The sequence below is a fragment of the Papio anubis genome, chromosome 2 (genome assembly GCF_008728515.1).
Source record: "Papio anubis isolate 15944 chromosome 2, Panubis1.0, whole genome shotgun sequence".
Taxonomy (NCBI): Eukaryota; Metazoa; Chordata; class Mammalia; order Primates; family Cercopithecidae; genus Papio; species Papio anubis.
This window is the reverse complement of record NC_044977.1, coordinates 171,854,676-171,878,406: the sequence shown is the minus strand read 5'-3', so window position 1 is coordinate 171,878,406 and position 23,731 is coordinate 171,854,676. Positions and strand designations below refer to the sequence as shown.

General features: G+C 38.1%; 1 protein-coding gene and 2 pseudogenes across 3 annotated transcripts in view; 1 reads left to right on the top strand and 2 right to left on the bottom strand.

Moving 5' to 3' along the window:
• The window catches only part of NGLY1 (N-glycanase 1), a 68,043-nt gene that overhangs the window by 16,127 nt on the left and 28,185 nt on the right, over positions 1-23,731 (top strand). For all 3 annotated transcript variants that reach the window (XM_021934918.2, XM_003895184.5, XM_021934919.2), the window contains exons 3-4: positions 6,482-6,727; positions 19,669-19,834. In XM_021934918.2, the coding sequence (XP_021790610.1) occupies positions 6,482-6,727; positions 19,669-19,834 (412 nt within the window). The remainder of the gene's footprint in view (positions 1-6,481; positions 6,728-19,668; positions 19,835-23,731) is intronic.
• On the bottom strand, positions 15,366-15,969 carry LOC110742372 (annotated as a pseudogene).
• On the bottom strand, positions 20,913-23,658 carry LOC108584718 (annotated as a pseudogene).

Here is a 23,731-nt window from a genome sequence, read left to right as displayed (position 1 = left end):
TATACCCAAAGGATTATAAGTCATGCTGCTATAAAGACACATGCACACGTATGTTTATTGCAGCACTATTCACAATAGCAAAGACTTGGAATCAACCCAAATGTCCATTAGTGGCAGACTGGATTAAGAAAATGTGGCACATATAAACCATGGAATACTATGCAGCCATAAAAAAGGATGTTTGTGTCCTTTGTAGGGACATGGATGCAGCTGGAAACCATCATTCTCAGCAAACTATCGCAAGAACAGAAAACCAAATACCACATGTTCTCACTCATAGGTGGGAATTGAATAATGAGATCACTTGGACACAGGAAGGGGAACATCACACTCCGGGTCCTATTGTGGGGATGAGGGAGGGGAGAGGGATAGCATTAGGAGATATACCTAATGTAAATGATGAGTTAATGGGTACAGCACACCAACATGGCACATGTATACATATGTAACAAACCTGCACGTTGTGCACGTGTACCCTAGAACTTAAAGTATAATAAAAAAAAAAATTCAAAAAAAAAAAAAGATTCTTTGCATCCTTGCCCACATTTATTTTCTGTCTTTTTGATAATAACTATTTTAACTGGAGTGAGATAATATCTCGTTATGGTTTTGATTTTCATTTCTCTGATAATTAGTGATGTCGAGCATTTTTTTCATATACCCGTTAGCCAATGGTATGTCTTCCTTTGAGAAATGTCTATTCAGATCTTTTGCTCATTTTTATTTTTATTTTTAATTATTATTTTTTGCAACAGAGTCCCACTTTGTTGCCCAGGCTGGAGAGCAGTGGCACAATCTCAGCTTACTGCAGCCTTTACCTCTCAAGTTCAAGTGATTCTCCTGCCTCAGCCTCCTGAGTAGCTGGAACTGCAGGTTCACGCCACCTTGCCCGACTAATTCTTTTGTATTTTTTTTAGAGATGGGATTTCACCATGTTGGCCAGACTGGTCTCGAACTTCTGACCTCAAGTGATCCACCTACCTCGATCTCACGAAGTGCTGGTATTACAGGCGTGAGCCACTATGCCGGCCTCTTCTGCTCATCTTTAAATGAGATTTGTTTTTTGCTATTAAGTTGTTTCGGTTCCTTTTGTATCCTGGTTCTTAATCCCTTGTCATTTGACTAGTTTGCACATATTTTCTTTCACTTTCTAGTTTGTTTCTTCACATTGTTTGTTCTTTCCTTTGCTGTGCATAAACTTTTTAATTTGATGTGATACCTTTTGTCAATTTTTGCTTTAGTTGTCTGTGCTATTAAAGTCTTACTCATGAGGCCGGGCGTGGTGGCTCACGCCTGTAATCCCAGCACTTCGGGAGGCCGAAGTGGGCGGATCACAAGGTCAGGAGATTGAGAACATGTCTAACATGGTGAAACCCCGTCTCTACTAAAAATACAAAAAATTAGCCGGGCGTGGTGGTAGGCACCTGTAGTCCCAGCTACTCAGGAGGCTGAGGCAGGAGAATGGAGGTTGCAGTGAGCCAAGATCGCACCACTGCGCTCCAACCTGGGCGACAGAGCAAGACTCCGCTTCAAAAAAAAAAAAAAGTCTTACTGATGAAATCTTTGCCCAGACTAATTTCCTGAAGTGTTTTCCCAGTATTTTCTTCTAGTAGTCTTATAGTTTAAGGTTATAGTTTAAGGTCTTACACTTAAGTCTCTAATCCATCTTTTTTTTTTTTTTTTTTTTAGATGGAGTTTCGCCTCTTGTTGCCCTGGCTGGAGTGCAGTGGCACAATCACCACTCACTGCAGCCTCTGCCAAGTTCAAGCGATTCTCCTGCCTCAGTCTCCCGAGTAACTGGGATTACAGGTGTCCACCACCACGCCCAGCTAGTTTTTTTTTTTTTTGCTAGAGACAGGGTTTCACCATGTTGGCCAGGCTGGTCTTGAACTCCTGACCTCAGGTGATCCACTCACCTCGGCCTCCCAAAGTTCTTGGATTACAAGCATGAGCCACCATGCCTGGCCCATCTTTTTTTTTTTTTTTTTTTTTTTGAGATGGAGTCTTGCTCTGTCACCCAGGCTGGAGTGTAGTGGTGTGATCCTGGCTCACTGCAACCACCGCCTCTGGGGTTCAAGTGATTCTCTTGCCTCAGCCTCCCGAGTAGCTGGGATTGATTACAGGCGCCTACCACCACGCCCGGCTAATTTTTGTATTTTTAGTAGAGACGGGGTTTTGCCATGTTGGCCAGGCTGGTCTCAAACTCCCTACCTCAAGCGATCCACCTGCCTCAGCCTCCCAAAATGCTGGGATTATAGGCGTGAGCCACAGTGCCCAGCCTCTAATCCATCTTGATTTGATTTTTTTATATGGTAAGATATAGATGGGTTCTGGTTTCATTCCTTTGCGTATGGATATCTGATTTTCCCAGCGTGGTGGGCTTTTGAAAATGGAGTATGAACCTAAGACCTGTCCCAAAATTTTCAACTTTGTTAAAATTCTGGTTACTTTTAGGCCCACTTGTCTCTGAGGCTGCATTCTTTTTTATGACAGTTTCTGAGAGTGATGTTGAAATGAAAAAGATTGGGTTCCAAATGGATATGTGACCCTACAGTTGATCTCAGTGAAGTAGTTTTCCACTAGGAGCCATACCTGCCCCCTCCACCTGCACCTCTTTCTTCCACCTGTTGAAGATGAGAATGGGAAATTTGCTAGGGCAGTTTGGTGGTTTTATTGACTGGATGATATTTTCAGCATTTAGTGGTCAGGGTCAGGTTTGCTAAATATGCTGTAGTAAGAATTGTCTCAACAAAAATTCCTTGAGAAACAAATTTGTTAAATACTAGAATTCTTTTTGATTTCTCCTTTTTTTTTTTTTTTTCTTTTTTTTGAGACGGAGTCTAGTTCTGTCACCCAGGCTGGAGTGCAGTGGCATGATCTCAGCTCACTGCAACCTCCGCCTCCTGGGTTCAAGCGATTCTGCTGCCTCAGCCTCCCAAGTAACTGGAATTATAGGCACCCCCCAGCCAATTTTTGTATTTTTAGTAGAGACGGGTTTCACTGTGTTGACCAGGCTGGTCTCAAACCCCTGACCTCGTGATTTGCCTGCTTCAGCCTCCCAAAGTGCTGGGATTACAGGCGTGAGCCACTGGGTCCAGCCTTTTTTTGTTGTTGTTTTGTCTTTTGAGACAAAGTCTCGTTCTCGTCCCCCAGACTGGAGTGCGATAGCGCTATCTCGACTCACTGCAACTTCCACCTCCTGGGTTCAAGTGATTCTCCTGCCTCGGCCCCCTGAGTAGCCGGGATTATAGGCAGCTGTCACCACGCCTGGCTAATTTTTGTACTTTTAGTAGAGACGGGGTTTCACCATGTTGGCCAGGCTGGTCTAGAACTCCTGACCTCAGGTGATCCACCTGCCTCAGTCTTCCAAAGTGCTGGGATTACAGGCGTGAGCCACTGCGTCTGGCCTCTTTTTGATTTCTTAAAATGTTACTACATCTAGTGCATTAAGCTTATAATTTTGTCCATTTATGAAAATAACAGTGCTGTTGGTTAAATATTTTGATATAGACCCTTTGACGATAATTATATCTTCTTTTAGGGCTGGTTGTAAGGAGATTGAAGGGAAGGGAGCATGGCATGAGCAGCATTTCTGTCTTAATGGGGCCCTCTCTGAGTTGTGGACGGAGACCTACATCTAAATAACCTGTCATGCTCTTTTTCCTTCTTTGTCCATGAAATTATTTGCCTTTCTCAGTGCTGTTCCAGTAACAGTATGAGATCAGATGCCTCCATATTTGGTTTTAAACCAGATGTCTGGTTTCTCTTCCTAGGCCTCCTCCTAGATGTAAGAAGATTCTTTCTAATGTTGAAAAAGCATTGTGTTACAATTTTTGGCAGTCATCTAATCGTTACAGTTGTACAAATGTTCTCTGCTCATTCCCTTCAACTATTTGTTTAAGCTTGTGGGTTTCGGTCTCTGTTCAGTTGAAGATGGAGTCAGTTATAGCATAACAATTAAGGTCATGGAGTCTGAATCCCTGCTCTGCCAGTTATTCTGTGGCTTCGAGCAGGTTGTTTAACTTCCCCGAGCCTTTGTATTTTCATATAATAAGCGAGTATTGGCCAGGCGCGGTGGCTCACACCTGTAATTCCAGCACTTTGGGAGGCTGAGGTGGGCAGATCACCTGAGGTCAGGAGTTTGAGACCAGCCTGACCAACATGGTGAAACCTTGTCTCTACTAAAAAATACAAAAATTAGCCAGGCGTGGTGGCGCATGCCTGTAATCCCAGCTACTCGGAAAGCTGAGGCAGGAGAATCGCTTGAGCCCGGGAGGCGGAGGTTGCAGTGAGCCAAGATTGCACCACTACACTCCAGACTGGGCAATAAGAGCGAAACTATCTCAAAAAAAAAAAAAAAAAAAAAAAAAAAAAAAAAGTGAGTATTAATCTAATACCTACTTTTCAGGGTAGTTGTTAGTATTACTTGAGATAATGTGTTTAAAACGCTTGGCATTTTGCTTTGGGAGGCTGAGGTAGGAGGATCATTTGAGGTTAGGAGTTTGAGACCAGCCTGGGCAAAAGAGTAAGATCCCTGTCTCTCCAAAAAATAAAAAAATCATCCAGGTGTGGTGGCATGCACCTGTAGTCCTGTCTACTGGGAGGCTGAGGATGGAAGATCGCTTGAGCCCAGGAGTTTGAGGTTATAGCTTTGATCAGTCCACTGCACTCCAGCCTAGGTGACAGAGGGAGACCCTGCCTCAAAGAAAAAAAAGCCTAGCATAGTACCTAGAACACACAAAGTTAATACATTGTAGTTGTCTTTGTTATAGCAATTATGAGTCATACATGGAGCTTGCTGGTCTATTCCAGCTTTTTAAAAAGGATTCAGATGAAATTGACTTTCATGCCATTAAGTAATGTCTTGTTCAGTTGATTCCTATAGGTCTGCCGTCACCAGGGAAATTAAGTAATATTGTCGATATTGGAGTTTAATTTAAATGCTCATGATCTGCAGGTCTGTGTACTGCATGCTGTAGCAACTTTTTTTTTTTTTTTTTTTTTTTGAGACTGAGCCCGCTCTGTCACCTAGGCTGGAGTGCAGTGGTGTGATCTTAGCTCATTGCAACCTCTGCCTCCCAGGTTTGAGCAATTCTCCTGCCTCAGCCTCCCAAGTAGCTGGGATTATAGGCACCTGCCACCACACCCGGCTCATCTTTGTATTTTTGGTAGAGACAGGGTTTTTGCCATGTTGGCCAGGCTGGTCTCGAACCCCTGACTTCAGGTAATTCACCCATCTGGGCCTCCCAAAGTGCTGGGATTACAGGCATGAGCCACCATGCCCAGCTGCAACTTTTTATCTTATTTGCAGTTGGAGAAATTACTGTTTTAACATTGTTTGTTCTCAATATCCAGAAATTTGATCGAATACATTGTCATTTCATTTCACCTTTTTTCTTGTTTTGTAATTTACTGTTTTATATTATAGAATTTGTTGTAGCATTTTATTTTAAAGCATTCTCAGCGTATTTATAGGTATTCTTTAAATGAATCATTACTCAAAGACATGGTTTTTATTTTTTTTGTTTTGTTCGGATTACTTTTATATTACTGTTAACCATCCATACTTTTGGATTGACTATCAGGGTGTACTTTTTGTTACCTTGGAAAAATTAGTGGACCCCATACACAGACTTCTAATCACGTAGCTATTCTTTAAAGACTCGGATTAACAAGATTCAAAGGTTGTTAGATAACTTCTTGTTGGTTTTATGTGACCCGGGATTCTTTTGTGTGGCTGTATCTCTACTGTCATTATTATTTCTTTTTTTTTTTTTTTTTTTTGAGACGGAGTCTGGCTCTGTCGCCCGGGCTGGAGTGCAGTGGCCGGATCTCGGCTCACTGCAAGCTCCGCCCCCCGGGTTGACGCCATTCTCCTGCCTCAGCCTCCCGAGTAGCTGGGACTACAGGCGCCCGCCGCCTCGCCCGGCTAGTTTTTTGTATTTTTTAGTAGAGACGGGGTTTCACCGTGTTCGCCAGGATGGTCTCGATCTCCCGACCTCGTGATCCGCCTGTCTCGGCCTCCCAAAGTGCTGGGATTACAGGCTTGAGCCACCGCGCCCGGCCCTGTCATTATTATTTCATAGGAAATTTCATAGAGAGTACTAGTATCATATACTGTTGCAGAGAGGATAGGAATATACATTTTTGCAACCGTTATGAGGCCGTCTGACTTATTGTTTCTAGAAGATCAAATATTTTTTCCTGAAGGTCCTTTGAACCACATTAAATAGGCTAAAGATTAAATGCCCAAAAGGAGATAAATTTTTTAATAATTTTCTGGTTTATGTTTAGGCATTATTTACCTTAGACTGTATTTAAAAATAACAATAGTGGTAAGAAAACAGTATGATTTTAGAAACATGCATTCTATACTATTGGTTTCATTATACGTCTCTCTCTTTGTGTGTATGTGTGTATTCACAAAAGAATGACTGCATAAAGCAAAGGTTCACATTTTTTCTAATTTTATAAATTCCAGGGAGAAACACATCTCATCTTTCCTAAAAAAGCTTCAGTGGAGCAGCTGCAAAAAATTCGTGACCTGATTGCCATAGAGAGAAGTAGCAGATTGGATGGCTCAAATAAGAGCCACAAAGTAGAGTCATCTCAGCAACCTGCAGCCAGTACCCAGCTTCCTACAACACTGTCTTCAAATCCCAGTGGGTTAAACCAGCACACAAGGAACCGTCAAGGGCAGTCACCAGATCCACCATCTGCTTCGACGGTAATGTTAGAATTAAACCTTCTTTAACTGTTTCTTTCAAAATGTTGAAATAGCAAAAGCTTTGGAATGTGTTATGATTTATTCCTCAATTTATGCCCCATATTTTATTCTTGATTCTTATAACTTTAAAACATCCAAATTTCTTCAGCTCTTTAAAAAATTGTCAAATTTCCTCTACTGCATTTTCTGATCTAAATTATACCTGCTGCCATTCACTGTGGGGTTATTTCCAACAACACAGCCATTATCAATACCTTAATTCAATAAAAAAGCTTCTTTAGGTTTAAGGTAATTAAGAATGCATTAATTTAATGATAGTGGATGCTAGCAAATTAGTGAAATTTTGTTATTGGTATACACCATATATGTACTTGTGAAGAACTAAAGTCAAACTTACAGGCATTCTTGATAAGCCAAAATGATTCCATTTGATAGGAAATTATCCTGTTTACAAAAATCCCTTTTGGCCAAGGTCCTTACGTATTCTTCTCCTAAGTTTTTACTGTCAGAAAAATTCTTGTGATAGTTCTGTAAGTCTAACAAGCACCTCAATGGATTTTTATGCCCCCTGAGATCATGTACATTCCATTTTGGATACCTTAGGTCTTCATCAGTTTTGCAGTTAAGGTTGGTACAGTTACAGAAGCTCACTTAACATCCTTCTTGGTTTTTAACACCTTTTCTTAGGAGTTTTCCAGTTACAGTGTTAGAATATATCTTTTAAGATTTCCTACTTTATCTTTTTAATTGCAGTATTATAGTTTAAAATGCACATAGCGCAAAAAGTTTGCAAACATTTTTTTTTACAAAATATCTCTTTCCTGGGCTAAGTAGTATTTTGTTAGTGTTCTGGCTCAGCAAAGCCATTCACATTTTCTGAATCTTCTTTAAACTCTTTTTTTTTGTGTGTGTGTGTGGAGACAGAGTCTCATTCTGTCCAGGCTGTAGTGCAGTGGCACAATCTTGGCTCACTGCAACCTCTGCCTCCCAGGTTCAAGTGATTCTGGTGCCTCAGCCTCCTGAGTTGCTGGAACTACAGGCACACACCATCACTCCTGGCTAATTTTTGCTTTTTTTTTTTTTCTTTTTGAGATGGAGTTTCACTCTTGTTGCCCAGGCTAGAGTGCAATGGTGCGATCTTGGCTCACTGCAATCCCCACGTCCCAGGTTCAAGAGATTCTCCAGCCTCCGCCTCCCGAGTAGCTGGGATTACAGGCACCCGCCACCACACCTGGCTAATTTTTTGTATTTTTAGTAGAGACGGGGTTTCTCCATGTGTGCCAGGCTGGTCTCGAACTCCTGACCTCAAGTGATCCATCCGCCTTGGCCTCCCAAAGTGCTGGGATTACAGCCGCCTCACCCAGCCCTTTTTTTTTTAGTTCTTAACCTTACAATTCAGATATAGTTCCAGGTCTTTAAAATCCTGTCAGTCACCAGAAAGCCTCTAAACACTACACTAAAAACAGAATGTCATTCTATTGGCAAAACACATTCTAGTGTAGAAGAAAGTAAACTTTCTCAAAGATGTATGCTATTAATAGGCTAGTATATATCAATTCTTACTACTCTAGTCTTTCAGACAAAATATCTTCTGTATTTCTTAAAGAAGTTGAGAGAAATTAGAATGAATCTTGTTTTTCATAGACAACTCTTGGTTATTTGTGGATCACTTGAATATATGTAGTTCTTAAAAGTGTTTTGTTAATTATGCTTTTATCATTAGTTGCTATACTACAGAATTTGGCAGTTTTCTTCTACCTTGCCCATTTTGAGTGGAGATACTGAAAATTAAAATGTACCAAAGTCAAGGAGCCAGAGAGATAGTTTTTAAAGCATTTGACCTGTGTATAAACTGGATAAATCCTAGTGAATTTATAACTGTTTTTTTTGTTTTGTTTTGTTTGTGTTTTTTTGGTTAAAACTATATCAAGTAAAATGTTGATGTATAAGTCAAGATGATAGTCACTGATGTTGACATTTGCTAGTAAGCTTTTAAGATACAAAATACTGGAATATATTGATGCTGAATAAAGATGATAGTGGTGGTGGTTATTAGAAAGTTAATCTTGCTACTTTTTCTGGGCATTTTATGTTAATAGAATTATATAGTATGTAATCTTTTATTTCTGGCTTTTACTTTGTGTAACATTTTTGAAATTCTTCATATCGTAGGATATATCAGTATTTTGTTCCTTTTTATTGTTGAATAATATTCCATTTTAAGGATATGCCACATATTGTTTCCATTCATCAGTTGATGGACATTTGGGTTGTTTCCCATGTTTGCCTATTATGAATAATGCTGCTGTGAACATTCACATACAAATTTTTGTGTAGACATGTGTTTTTATTTCTCTTGAGTAGATTCCTAGGAGTGGAACCACTGGGTTGTATGGTAAGTTTATATTTGTTTTTAAGAAATTACCAAGCTGTTTTCCAAAATTGTACCATTTTACCTTCTCATCAGAAATATGTGAGGCTTCCAGTTTCTTAGTATCCTCACCAACCATTGTTACTGTCTTTTTTAGTACACCCATTTTAGTGGTTGTTAAGTAGTATTTCATTTTGGTTTTAATTTGCATTTCCCTAATGACTTAATTGATTTTCAAACTTGGTGGTTGTACATGCTAAGTGTTTAGTGTTCCTAATGGAAGTAACTTTCTGATAATCCTTTATTTTTATACAGTTGCCTTCCAAAGGCAGATTCAAAACAGCAAGGACAATTTTTCAATGACATGGTACCTCAGAATGTTAGAAGCATTGTTTCCAGCTTCACAACTTTATCTAGGTTAAAGATGTGATTCTGAAGTATAATATGCTTAAAATATACAGTCAGTACTTTTTACTCAGCTAATCTAAATGTATGCTTTTATTTAGCACATGACTACTTTGAGTATGTATATGAAATTGGTAGGAACTTTTCGTCAACTCTTTATCGCTCCAGAAATTACTACCAATTTATAATGTGGGTATGTGTTTGTTTAAACCAATTATCATAATTTGTGATTATTTCATTGAAATTATAAAAGTCATATATTATCAGATAATGATAAATAATAAAATGAACTAGTTAATTTTAAAACTAATTTTATCTCATAAAGTAACAATAAGGCAACCTCCTAGTCTTAGTCTGGATCTATGTGCGAGCTTTTTTTTTTTTTGAGACAGAGTTTCGCTCTTGTTGCCCAGGCTGGAGTGCAATGGCGTAATCTCAGCTCACAGCAACCTCCGCCTCCTGGGTTCAAGTGATTCTCCTGCCTCAGCCTCCCTAGTAGTTGGGATTACAGGCATGTGCCACCATGCCCAGCTATTATCAATTCCTTAATTCAATACCTTAATTCAATATTTTTAGTAGAGACAGGGTTTCTCCATGTTGGTCAGGCTGGTCTTGAACTCCCGACCTCAGGTGATCCGCCGCCTTGGCCTCCCAAAGTGCTGGGTTACAGGCGTGAGCCACTGCGCCCGGCCTATGTGCGAGCTTTGTAAGAGAAGAAACCTATTTGAACATAAGATTTAAACATCCACTTTCTTTTTCATGAACCTACCACTCTTTTTTTTGAGATGGAGTCTCGCTTCTGTCAGCCAGGCTGGAGTGCAGGGTCGGATCTCAGCTCGCTGCAAGCCCGGGCCCCGGTTCACGCCATTCCTCCTGCCTCAGCCTCCCGAGTAGCTGGGACTACAGGCACCCGCCACCTCGCCCGGCTAGTTTTTTGTATTTTTTAGTAGAGACGGGGTTTCACCGTGTCAGCCAGGATGGTCTTGATCTCCTGACCTCATGATCCGCCCGTCTCGGCCTCCCAAAGTGCTGGGATTACAGGCTTGAGCCACCGCGCCCGGCCGAACCTACCACTCTTAAAAGTTAACTAATACCTACACGCCCTTTGATGGGGGATTACATTGTATCCTTATATCAGCATACTTAGGGTCTGTTAAAAATGAAGATGTGGTCTGTTTTGACATGAAGAACATTATTATATGGAGAAAAGGTAAACTAAGAATTCCAAAATTAAACAGCATATGTTGTCTGTATATGTGTAATATTTTGATTTTTCTTATTAGAAACACACACACACACACATATATATGTGTATATATATGTTCATTTTTTTAAAGGTTTGGAAGGCCATACACAGACATCTTAACTATAATGTACACTGAGTGATGAAATTATGGGTGCTTTCATATTATTTATACTATTCAATATTTTCTGAAGCAACATGTATTACCTTTATAAATAGAAAAGGTTTTCTTTAAATAAGTTTACTTAAGTCACAAGTTGATTAAAACATATTTAAAATAACAGAACTTTTATGTCTAAAAACAGGTTTTAAATTTTAAGGCCTCAAAGGGTTGCATAAAATTAAAGAGAGGACAAGTAGGCTCAAGCCTTGATTTGTTTTGTGTGTGTGTGTGTTTTAACTAAAGAAGTGAATTTGCTAATCTAACTTCCACTGATTAATTCCCATGATTTGATAAAATTATACACATTGTACTTTTTTTCTTATGAAGAGTCTTAAATATATCTCATATCAGAAATCAAAATAATTGGAAGTATGATTAGTGAAGATAAAAACTCTTTGATCTAAAACCAACAGATTTCACATTTCAAACTTCCATTTGTACTCCAAGTAACTTTAGTCTCTCAATTAACTGCTGCCTTCTGTAGCATTAGTATGTGGTTACCCAGCTGCTGTAATCGCCATGTAATCAGCAACCTTCTATTTTTATGACTTAGTTTTTTCAGAGTTGTGCCAATGAATATGTAAAGAAATAAGGCAAGAAAATAAACTTTATTGTTTAAAATATTTTGAGTGCCATTAAAACTACAGTGAATCAGATAGTTTTCAGATTGAAAATAATTAAATTGAAAATAAAAATACTCCGGATGAATTCTTACCTTCTTGGTAAATGAAAGTCTGCATTTAAGAAAAATGAGACACTATAAGTGCTTCATTTTAATATGAATTCTTTCAAATAAAAATGGAGACATTCCTTTTTTTTTTTTTTTCCTGTTTCTATACTAATCCTAGTAAAGGAGCATATTTGTTTCCATGACGAATTCCCTGGACTTGTCATCACCAGCTCTACATTTCTTCTGTCAGCTGTTGCACAATCTCTTCTGTAATGGAGGCAATGTGTCTGCTCTTAATAAAGGCCAGTTGCTCCTCTCTCCCTATATCCCTTCTACTCTGTTCACCATGGAATCTCACATGGACAGTGCCCCATCTTGTACCTGTTCTTTTCTTGGGGAATCTTCCTAGTGGTATGTAAACCTTGTTTTAGGCCAGTTTTCGTTTAAGATTGTTCCACTGGCATCACATGCAAATTTCTGAACATAATTCCAGGCTGGCTGAATCAAAATGGAAGAAGAGTGAAGTTTGGAATCTACATTTTTTAACAAGCAGGTTAATGTTTAAGAGCTTTACCTTTAAGCTCTCCTATCTTAGGAACAAGGTGACATAGAAATATCCCTGGTCCTCCATGCCCTGTCTTTCTCACTTCCTCTTCCCAGTACTCATTATTGCATCTTTATTTCTTACATACTTTTCTAGTGGGTCTCCATACTTTAATTATATGCCCTATCAGTAAAATATTTTTGAGCACATATTGTCAATACATTTGTGTTCATTTGTTTATATGTTATATACATGTACTACTAAGGCAATATACTGTACATATTATAAAACAATGTAAAGAGGATCTAAATAGTAAATAATATGTTTAATTCAAAAAAATTTATTTATTTATTTTGAGACAGGGTCTTGCTTTGTCGCTCAGGCTGGAACGCAGTGGCATGATCACAGCTCACTGCAGCTTTGACCTCCTGGGCTCAAATGATCCTCCCACCTCAGCCCTCCAAGTAGCTGGGACTACAGGTGTGTACCCCAAGCCCAGCTAGTTTTTCTTTATTTTTTGTAGAGATGGGGGTCTTGCCATGTTGCTCAGGGTGGTCTGGAACTGCTGGTCTCAAGCAGTCCGCCTCTCTCAGCTGCCCAAAGTGCTAGGGTTATAGCCATAAGCCACCACGCCCCACCAAAAAATTTATTAATACTATATTATCTAATGAATGTAAACAAATCCATATTTAAAATAGTCTTGATAATTTTGAATTTAAGGGGCTTTGTTAGATCTCATTAGATTGTTAGTGATTTTCTTTTTTGCACTAAAATGTAGCTGTTGCAGTGCTTATGCTAAAAAAGCAGATGATGTGGTTGCCCTGTCATTTTCTCCTTATGTGCTTTTGTTATTAGTATTAGCCTCGGGGCCTAGAGTTCTTTGTAATCTTTTTAAGCTAGATTGGGGGTTAATTTAGTTAAAATGATATAATCCGTAATTCCACTTAATCCAGCACATTTGAACTGCACAACTTTGTCACATGACAGCTGCAGAAGTAGGAGTGCGGGTGCCACTGTTAACCCTTTGACTTTATGACATTTTTTCTCTTACATCAGGGTAGCTTCTCCAGTCTGTGAGGGAGGCACTGTTAATCCAGATAGTAAATATTATTATAACTTAATTGTTTTACTTGTCGGACAAAATAGAAATAGAAATTCTCATACTTTCCACATCCCTGTGGACCATCTCGTACAGCTCCTTTGGTACAGCTTAGCCAGCCCACTGTTGCACATCACTTGTATAACTCAGTCTCTTGCAAATTGTTTTCCTTATTAATGCTATTGTTAGACTGTATTCTTACTACGATCAGTGATTTCCATGTTGCCAAATTTGACTTTTTTCTGTTCGTTTTTACCATTTGGTAGTCTTTTTTCTTTTAAGCTCGAATTTTATTAATAACCTTGGAACAAATACATTAATATTTCCTTATAGTCATATAGCATTTTACAAGTTTGAAAGTACTTCCATGTATACCAGTCAAACCCTTACAACAGCCCTGTGAGGTAGGCAGGATAGGTGTTTTTTTTCCTACTACTATTTAGAGCAAGGCTAACAGGTGGTGAAGTAAGGGCACACAGTTGGTAAATGATAAAGCTGGGACTAGAACCTAGGCCTTTTGACTTACTGCCTCCCTGAGAACATTCAAGTAATGATATCCCATGCTATATAGCAGATATCTCCTATGATGTTGATCAGGTCTGTTTTTATACATTTTACCTGTTTTTCTATTACCTTTCCCTAATACAAAAAACTCTAAAACTGATGAGACATTTGAGACATTTCTTCTCTGTTACTGGACTTTTTCTTAGATATATCAAGCACTATCCTAAGATGAAACTTCTGTTTTGAGAATCCTTGGCTATAAATTCTAAATTATGATATGAACATTTATTTTACAAAATTCTGCAAATATATGTTGAACTTAAGAAAAACAAAACAGGTCTGTTTATATTCTCAAAAGCTTTGCCATCTTTCCCAATATGACTTTAAGATGTGTGTAAGAGGAAAACAGGGAAAGTGTTCAGCAATATTACAGTATTATCGGGAAACCAATGCAGAGTGCACATAAATGCAAGTCACATCACACTAGTTTGTTTTCCTTGTTTTTAGAGGATGGAGAACCATTAGTGTCTTACTTTCAGGTTTGATCCCATCTTATATGTGATATCCTCAGCAACAAGCTAAAAATATGATCTGAATTATACCAATAGGAGGACTCAAGCAGCAGTGATCAAAACATATATGTATGTGGTAAAAAGGAAGAAAACACTTGTTCTTCAGTGGTTTTGCCTAGGTCCAGTGTAATTACTTATCAAAACAAATTTTAACCTACAGCGTCTCTGTTAAATTTAGAAATGTGAAATATGGTAGAGTTATCAACTTGGAATGTAAGACTAAAACCGTAACTGACCCAAAACTACCTGTCAAAAGCACAGAAAGCTCAACAGGCATAAAAACTAAGGAGTAAAATGTTCTGATGTAGAGTGAAAAACAGCAAATGCAAACCATCGGGTTAAAATGAATCACGAAACATTAGGCATGTAGAGAATGTTTTAAAAATATGAAAATGACAGTGAGCTGTATTACCAGGAATTATATTTTTTAAATTCCAGGTATGGCCTTTTATATTTAAGAACAATGGAGAGACAGAAACAAGCCTATGGGGTAGGTGCAGAAAATGAATGGGATTTAGAAAGGGAGTTCAGTTGGGGAATTAAGGAAGGCCAAGAAACAAATACATTCAAAATGGATTTAGAATCTCTCCTCTAAATCTACCCTTTCCAAAAATGTTTCCTAAATTGAGAGATTTGGTAAAAATGAAAAAGCTAGTGACAATAAAAGTGACTATTTTACCTTATAAAATAAAGTAGTATTTAAATGTAGATTAGAAATTATGCTGTAAAAGATAAATCTGCTGACCAGGCTGTAGAACCTGAGACTTAGGTGCTGCTGTCAGTGATAGAAGGCAGAAAAGTGTCTCAAAACCAGAATTACCATACTAGGACTCAACATTAATGAAACTTAAGAAACAAGTACTTAACTGTTGGTAATTGAAGTCCAATGAAAAACACATTTGTATGTTTACTAAAGCGATCTAACAGTTTTAGCTAATAGGAAAAATGCTGCAGCTACATTTCAGTCTTTTAAGGTAAAATGAGAAGATCTAGAATATTCTAGTTCAGTATATTGGGCTCAAAACCAGCTTTCCTTTTGAAATGCATCTAGACTAGACTATAATTCCTTACGTAGTATCATTGTATTCATCATCTTCATGTTTTTCTCTTCAGTGGGTTTGCTTCATTGACTGTGTTCTATGACGAAACCATGTTGGTGGTAATAAGAATATTTTGGGGCCCAATCATTGTGGGATTAGTTGGAACATTTTGAACTGCAGTTGTTGCGGGAACTGCTTTGACAGATGTGGACTGAGAAGGTGGAATCTGCACTGTTAAATCTTTGGCTTGTCACTGACATTGGAGTTGAAACTTTATTTGGGACAGACACTGTGGGGTCGCTGTGATAGGAGTGGTAGGTTTGCTAACAGCACCAACAGTTAATCGTGAAACTAGTCTCCCTTGGTTGGGTCCCTTTTTAATTAAGGACTTCAACCTATAGTTTGGAGCTGTTAAGCAGTATCTATCATCTGCATCAACATTAGGTTTCTTAGCGTGGCTTGAATAAATTTTTGCGTCATGCAGAATTGTCACATTTCGGAAAGCAAATTCCAAAATTTGATTTATAACCTTTGGTTTGTAGTCTGTGATTCCCATATCCTTCAGGATCTGTGCCATCACCAAGGCATCCCTTGGAGCGTTCTTGGGAGGTGCCATCTTGCCTCACTCCATGTTATCCAGACACTTGTCATCCAGAGAGAGAGCCCATTGATATTCTTTAACTGAGTTGGTCATTTCATGGTTTTTCTCCTGCTGCAAGTGGTTCAAGTGCTGACCCAGTTGCTCATATCCAAAAACAGACAGACAAACAAAAAAGCCATGAATCATCTCTAATGTGTTTTTTTCCTTTTCCAAATACTCTTGACTTCATAGTACAGTCATCAAAACTTATTGATTTTACTTCCTAAGTTCTTTTCATGTCCATTCACTTTTTTTTTCTACCAGTTGTAAAACTACCCTAATTTAAGCCACCAGCTCTTTTGGAGTTCTGCAGTAGTTCCCCATGGGGTCTTCTGATGCCTGCTTTCTCTACATAGCGGCTCAAGTGATATTCTGAAAACAGATCAGATTGTTTTACTCTTCTTACTTTCATCTCTGTAATGGCTTACCATTGCAATGAAAAGCGACCAGAATGATCTTTATCTCTCCACTGCTTTCCCCTTGTTTCTCTTGGTACTAAACACTGATCTCTCTGATCCTTCAAAATATGCTAAGCGATCCCCAGCTACCTTTGTGCTGTTTTCTGACAGGAATGGTCTTTTCCTTCCCTCTTCGCTAGCTTCTTCTCATCCTTCCTATTCTGCCACAAATATCATTTCTTCAAGGAAGTTCAGGTTCAAGGACCTTGTTGTAAAGTCTCATTTTATGCTACATATTTGCTTAATAATATTTATCCGCATGATTAATTTTTAACCATTATATCCCCAGCACCTAGCAAATAAAGGATAAATAAATATTTGAGTAAATGAACATTATTTATCAGTATTTGCTTGTTTTTGTATCCACAGACTACTTGCTGTGTGAGGGTAATGCCCATACTATATCTATTTTGGTCTCCATTATTTTTCCAGTATCTAACACATTCACACACAGACAAATATTTTTCAGTTACTGTGGTGGGTCTGTCATTATTTGTTTAATACCTTTTCCCCATAGACCTTAAATTGATTATGTCTGTCTTGTGCACCCATTCCAGTGCTTAATACAGTGCCTGACATGTAAGTATTTGGTAATGTTTTTTTGTTGTTGTTATCGACCTGTCTCTACTTTGCACTATGCACATTTAACCCATTCACATTTATTCTAATTGCTAATATGTTTAAACTTACTTCTGATATCTTATTTTGTGTTGTCTATATTCTTGCTTTTTTTTTCTTTTCTCCCTGTGTTGTTTAGATCAAGGTTTTTTCTATAATAGGTTTATTCCTGTAAGAGTTAGGAAGTTAAATATAATCTTTTTAGTCTTTTAATTATTGACCTGAAATCTGTAATGCAAATTTTTAATTTTATATTTTTCTACCAACATCTTACCATAAGACAAGAACCTCTGTTCTGCTCCCTTCCTTGCTACCTTTCTTATGAAAAAATTGAGATTTTGCTTTCCAACTGTGATTATCTATACCAATCAAAACTTGTACCAGTCCTTTTATTTTAGATCCTACTCCCCAGTATGTATTTATTTTTAAAAATTAATGTAGGCTATATTTATTTTTTTGGCTATAATAACTTTCCTCATAATTCTTTTAGATAGGATTTGAGAGTGATATAATTTCTGTATTGTCACATATCAGAAAATGTATTTTTTTTTTTTTGCCCCTGTACATGATTAGTTTGACTGGGAATGAATTCTGCATTCCTAATCGTTTTCCCTCATTTTCAAAAAATTTGCTTCATTGTTTCCAATGAAATATCTGACATCAAATAATTTTTTCTTTACATGTAATGTTTCTTCTTACTTGAAGACTTTTAGGATTTTGTTTTTAGCCTTGCTATCATAAAATGTCACCATTATATACTTAGCATTTGTTTTTGTTTTGTTTTCCATACATACTAGCTCTTCAGCTATAAGAAATTTATTTCTGTTATTTTTTTGAGCAGTTGCCTTCTTCCATTGTTTTTACTGTTTTTCTGGAATTTCCATTAACTGGATGTGAGAAGTTTTGGATTTATCCTCAATGTCTATTTGTTCTTTTTATGCCTCATTCTCAGAAAATGCCTTTGGTTACTAATTAACTGATCACTCTTTAGCTGTGTTTATTCTACCGTTTGACAACATCTATGCTTTCTTCTTTATTTTATATTGTTAATTTATTTTATATTACTTATTAATTTATTTTTGAGACTACATTGCCCAGGCTGGAGTGCAGTAGGGCAATCACAGCTCACTGCAGCCTTGACCTCCTGGGCTCAAGCGATCTTCCCACCTTAGCTTCCTGAGTAGCTGGGACTACAGGCACACAATACTATACCTGGCTACCTATTTTTTTTTTTTTTTTTTTTACCTAGGTTGGCCTAGAACTCCCAACTCAAGTAATCCTTCCACCTTGGCCTCCCAAAGTGCCTGGCTTCTTTTTTATTTTAATGTTTAAATTTTTTATATCCAGCTGGGCGCAGTGGCTCACGCCTGTAATCCCAGCACTTTGGCAGGCCAAGGCAGGCGGATCACAAGGTCAGGAGTTCGAGACCAGCCTGGCCAGTATGGTGAAACCTGGTCTCTACTAAAAATACAAAAATTAGCCGGGCATGGTGGCGGGCACCTGTACTCCCAGCTACTCGGGAGACTGAGGCAGGAGAATCACTTGAACCCAGGAGGCAGAGGTTGCAGCGAGCCAGGATGGCACCACTGCACTCCAGCCTGGGCAACAGAGTGAGACTCCATCTCAAAAAATAATAGTAAATAAATAAATAAATAAATAAATAAAATTTTTCTCTCCAAGATCCATAGTTGAGTCTTTCTCTGAATATAGTATACTATTGAAACTTTTTAAAGTTTCTTCTGTATTTCTGTCATTGCTACAGGATTAGTTCTTCTGATACTGATTCTCATGCATCTCCCCCACAGTTGTTGTGGATCCGTATGTGTTTGAGAGGTCCTGCCAGCTTGTCTGTGAATACTGCATTTGCTTCTGACAGCTGTGGAGAAGGGCAGTACATACCGCACAATGGGATGTGCCAGTGACAGCAGTTCTGAGCTTGGTTACTCCCCTTTCCTTTTGTGACTCTAAGCATGCACGCTCACTGCTCAGAGGCAGACCTTTTTGTTGATGAGGTGATAAGGAGGGAGAAGCCAAAATAATTAGCTGTTCCTCCAGAGTTCAAGCATTCTCCCTAATGCTTGCTCTGAGGACACTTCCTATTCTGTAGATCCTCTGGCTTCTCTGCCCTTGGGATTGTTTTGGAAACTTTTTTTACTTTTCATCACCACCCTCTCTGGAGGTTTCTTCCTTAAGTCCTTTCATATTTGCCTTTTCTCTTTCAGGAATTTCTCAAAATTCCTGATTCTTTAAAAGCACACCTCTTTTGCTACTGCTGTACATTACAGGGATTTAAAGTGGAAGGGGCCATTAGCTCCTTAGATCAGAGCGCTGTATTGATCCATGCTTGTATTCAAGAATTCTGCATATCCTTGTTTAAATATATCCTTAATAGTATATACAAAGGGAAAAAAATAGATAGATCTTAGGCTCTGACACAAATGTGGCTGTCTCCTAATACTAATGTTATGAAGGTCGTGGGTATAATTATTATATTTAAGTGAATCCATACATTCCCTTCTACCTGTAAAATCATAAAACCACAGTGCTCTTTTATTATATATTATTTTTGTAACATATAGTGAAAAGTTAATTTCAGTATTTTTTTTCCTATTAGGTTACTCCTGATTCAGCCATTCTAGGAGTTCTTCAGTCCAACATTCAGCATGTGCTGGTCTATGAAAATCCTGCTCTTCAGGAGAAAGCGTTGGCTTGTATTCCAGTCCAAGAACTAAAAAGGAAATCACAAGAAAAGTTATCAAGAGTTAGAAAATTGGATAAAGGTAGTAGCTTTACATAATCATTTATTGCTAAATGTAAATTATTGCTAAATAAACAGAAAATACTGAAATACAACTGACCCTTGAACAACACGGGTTTGAACTGCATGGGTCCACTTATACGTGGATTCTTTTAAACCAAATGTGGATTCACAGGATGCAAAACCCATATACGGAGGGTCAGCTCTTTATATACATGGGTTCTGCAGGGATGACTGTGAGACATGAATATGTGTGGATTCTGGTATAGGTGGGGGTCCTGGAACCAGTCCCCGGCATATACCAAGGGACAGTTGTAGTGCCTTTTGCTCTTATACATTGTTTTACAGTGTTATACATTATAAATATTTAACCTATTTCAATTTGAATTTTTAAGAAGTATAATAATAGTATAATTTTATTGCATATATCTCGTGGGCACATATCACCCTTTTTTTCAATTTTTTAATTGAAGTAAAATACATATAACAAAATTTACCATCTTACCCATTTTTAAGTGTACAATTCAGTGTTATTAAATATAGTCATAATGTTGTTGTTCAGCTATTACCACCATCTATAGCTTTTTTTATCTTGTAAAACCGAAATGATACTCATTAAATAATAATCCTTCCCCAGCTTCCAGCAACCACTATTCTACTTTGTTGCTGTGATTTTGACTATTCTATCTCATATAAGTAGAATCATACAGTATTTGTCTTTTGGTGACTGGTTTATTTCACTTAGCATAATGAACCTCAAGGTTCATCCAGTGATATGGTTTGGCTCTGTGTGCCCACCCAAATCTCACCTTGAATTGTAATCCTTATAATCCCCATGTGTCAAGGGTGGGACCAGGTGGAGGTACTTGAATCATTGGGGTGGTTCCCCCATGCTGCTCTCATAATAATAAGTGAGTCTCGTGAGATCTGATGGTTTTGTACGCATCTAGCATTTCCCCTGCTTGCACTCATTCTCTTTCCTGCTGCCCTGTGAAAAGGTGCCTTCTGCCATGATTGTGTCAGGAGGCCTCCCCAGCCATGCGGAACTGTGAGTCAATTAAACCTTTTCTTTATAAATTACCCAGTTGCAGGTATTTCTTCATAGCAGCATAAGAACAAACTAATATATCTAGGTTGTAACATATTGCAGAATTTCCTCCTTTTTTTGGGCAGTTTTTATAGTTTTATTTAAATACAAAACATGCACATGGGCTGTCTACTCATTTTCTTAGCTGTGCAGCCTCACATTGGGGTTGGTGACTCTGATGGCTAGCTGGGTGGCTCTTTCCATGATGGCTTTGCAGTTCTTGGAGGAAACATTGTGAGCATTCTCAGCACAGTAAGATTTGTTGCACATCAGCAGCACTTACAGCTCCTTGACGTTGTGGACCAGGAACTTCTGGAAGCCACTGGGCAGCATGTCCTTTGTTTTTTTGTTGCTCCCATAACTAATGTTGGGCATCAAGATCTGGCCCTTGAACCTTCTATGAACCCTGTTGTCAATACCTCTGGGTTTCCGCCAGTTACACTTAATTTTGACACATTGATCAGACTGATGCCAGATGAACTTCTTGGTTCTCTTTTTGATGATCTTGGACTTCACAAGGGGTCTGATGGCTGCCACCTCTGTAGGCAGCGCTGAGGAGGAGAGAGCTTCCTTCCTTTTTAAGGTGAATAATATCCTATTGTATGTATATATCACATTTTGCATATCCATTTATTCATTCATTCATGGATACTTGGGTTGTTTCAACATTTTGGCTATTGTGAATAATGTTGCTATGAACATGGGTGTACAAATACTTTACTCTGAAATCCTGGTTTCAGTAATTTTTGTATATACCCAGAAGTGAAACTGCTGGATCTTACGGCAATTCTATTTTTATTTTTTTGAGGAACCACCATACTGTTTTCCACAGTGACTGTATCATTTTACATTGCTAACAGTGCACAAGTGTTCTAATTTCCCATGTTCTTACCAACACTTACTATTTTCTGATTTTTTCAATAGTAGCCATGCTAATGGGGATGAAGTGGTATGTCACTGTAGTTTTGATTTGCATTTTCCTAATTCATGATATTGAGCATTTTTTTCATGTGCTTATTGGTCATTTGAATATCTTCTTTGGAGAAATGTTTATTCAAGTCTTTTGAACATTCTTTTTAACAACTTTTTTTTTTTAACCTGAATATGTATTTGCAGTTTAATCATTGGTATATGAATATTTTAGGTAAAGTAGAACTTTAGCCCACAGAATATATGATAGCATCACTAGTGAATTTAAATTAGTGAATTTTAATGTGAATCTAACAGAAACCATATTCAGAATTAATCCATATGAATAGACCATTGACTCACTTTTATTAGTAGAGAGACATTATTTATTAAGAGTAGGTTTTGGAGTCAACTGTCTTTGTATAAATTCAGCTCCACTACTTCCTGTGCGTCACTGAGCAAGTAATTTAATCTCTATGACTCAGTTTCTTCATGTAGAAATAAGAATGATAATTTTTAGAAATAAATGAAATAATACATGTACAAGCTGGGCTTGATGTACTGGATAATAGGAACTGAGGTAAACAGGCCTTTCATGTAAGGTTTTATGCTAATCTAGGAATTAATCTAACTAGAGTTGTTTTCATGTTTGCTATAGCTGTAGGTATCAGGGGCTTCAAATTCCTCCAGTGTTCTTGTTGTCTCCCCCATTGTCTTTAGGCTTCCCTGAGAGCTCCTCCTTAGGGTCTGCATTTATCCTGCTTGGTGTTTGTTTAGTTGTAATCCATTGTTACTATACTGGAGCCCTATTGGTGTGATGGTAAGGTATCAAGGAGAAGGTTCTATAATCTTTTGATTAAATCTCGGTATTTTAGTGGGCCTATATCTCTGGGCCTGTGCCTTTCACAAGTGTTTGTTAGCCTTTTTACCCCCATAGGTGAGACAGGAGGGCTACAAGGGGCTGGAGTCGGGGGAATGTATGTCCTTCCCCCAGTTCAGAGAAGACTCTGGTAAAATCTTTTTCCCTAGAGAGTAGGCCTTAATTGTGAAGAACACTCTGGCTATACCTCACAATTCTTACTCATCCCATCTTTTCTAGAGCCACAAAGGATTTTTCTTGGTTCTTCATTGTGAAAACCTGGTGGGCTTCCTGCAGGCAAAATGCACAGAAGTGTAGGGACCTCTCCCAAGACTGAATTTCTTACTCCCAAGCTAGTCCATACTCAACTTGCAGCAGTTTGTCAAAATTGCTATTTAAATATCCTTACCAGTTTATGGCTCTAGTGACTTCTGTTCCATTTAAGCAGATTTGGGCTGTGATTCTCTTTATTTGTCTGTCTTTTTGGATTTTGGGGTGATAGTTCACTCTGTGACCTCAGTTCTCTAATGGGTCCAAGAAAAGTCACTGATTTCAGTTGAGCTTTTTATTGTTTTAAAGGTGGAAGTATTGACCTCTGCTTGATAGAAGCTGGAAGCTGAAACCAGAAATCCCTCTGAAGGCTTAACTATGTGTATCTCTTCCTTTTTTAACCATTTGATCAATTTTCACATATGTCATTTATATATTTTGCTACCCATTGTATTTTGGTGATTTTTGTCTTTTTAAAAATGTTACGCTATGCCATTTTTAAATTTTTGATGACTGGCTTGGGCCTTAGATTTACTTCTGCTACAGGCCTGCTAACTTTAAGACAGTTGTTCTCTTCTTGTATTAACAGTTTTTTTCCTGTGTGTACAATAAGAATACTTTTTAATATGTGATTATACAGGCCCTGTCCAGCTTCAAAGTACTGTGGTCCTTTATATGATGTCTTACATAAATGCCTGTTTATCAGGTACTTACTGAACATGTTTTGTGTTTGAGTCGTTGGGCTGGGCCCTGCAGGGGAGAGACAGTATAATAATATAGCCTTGCCTTAAGAA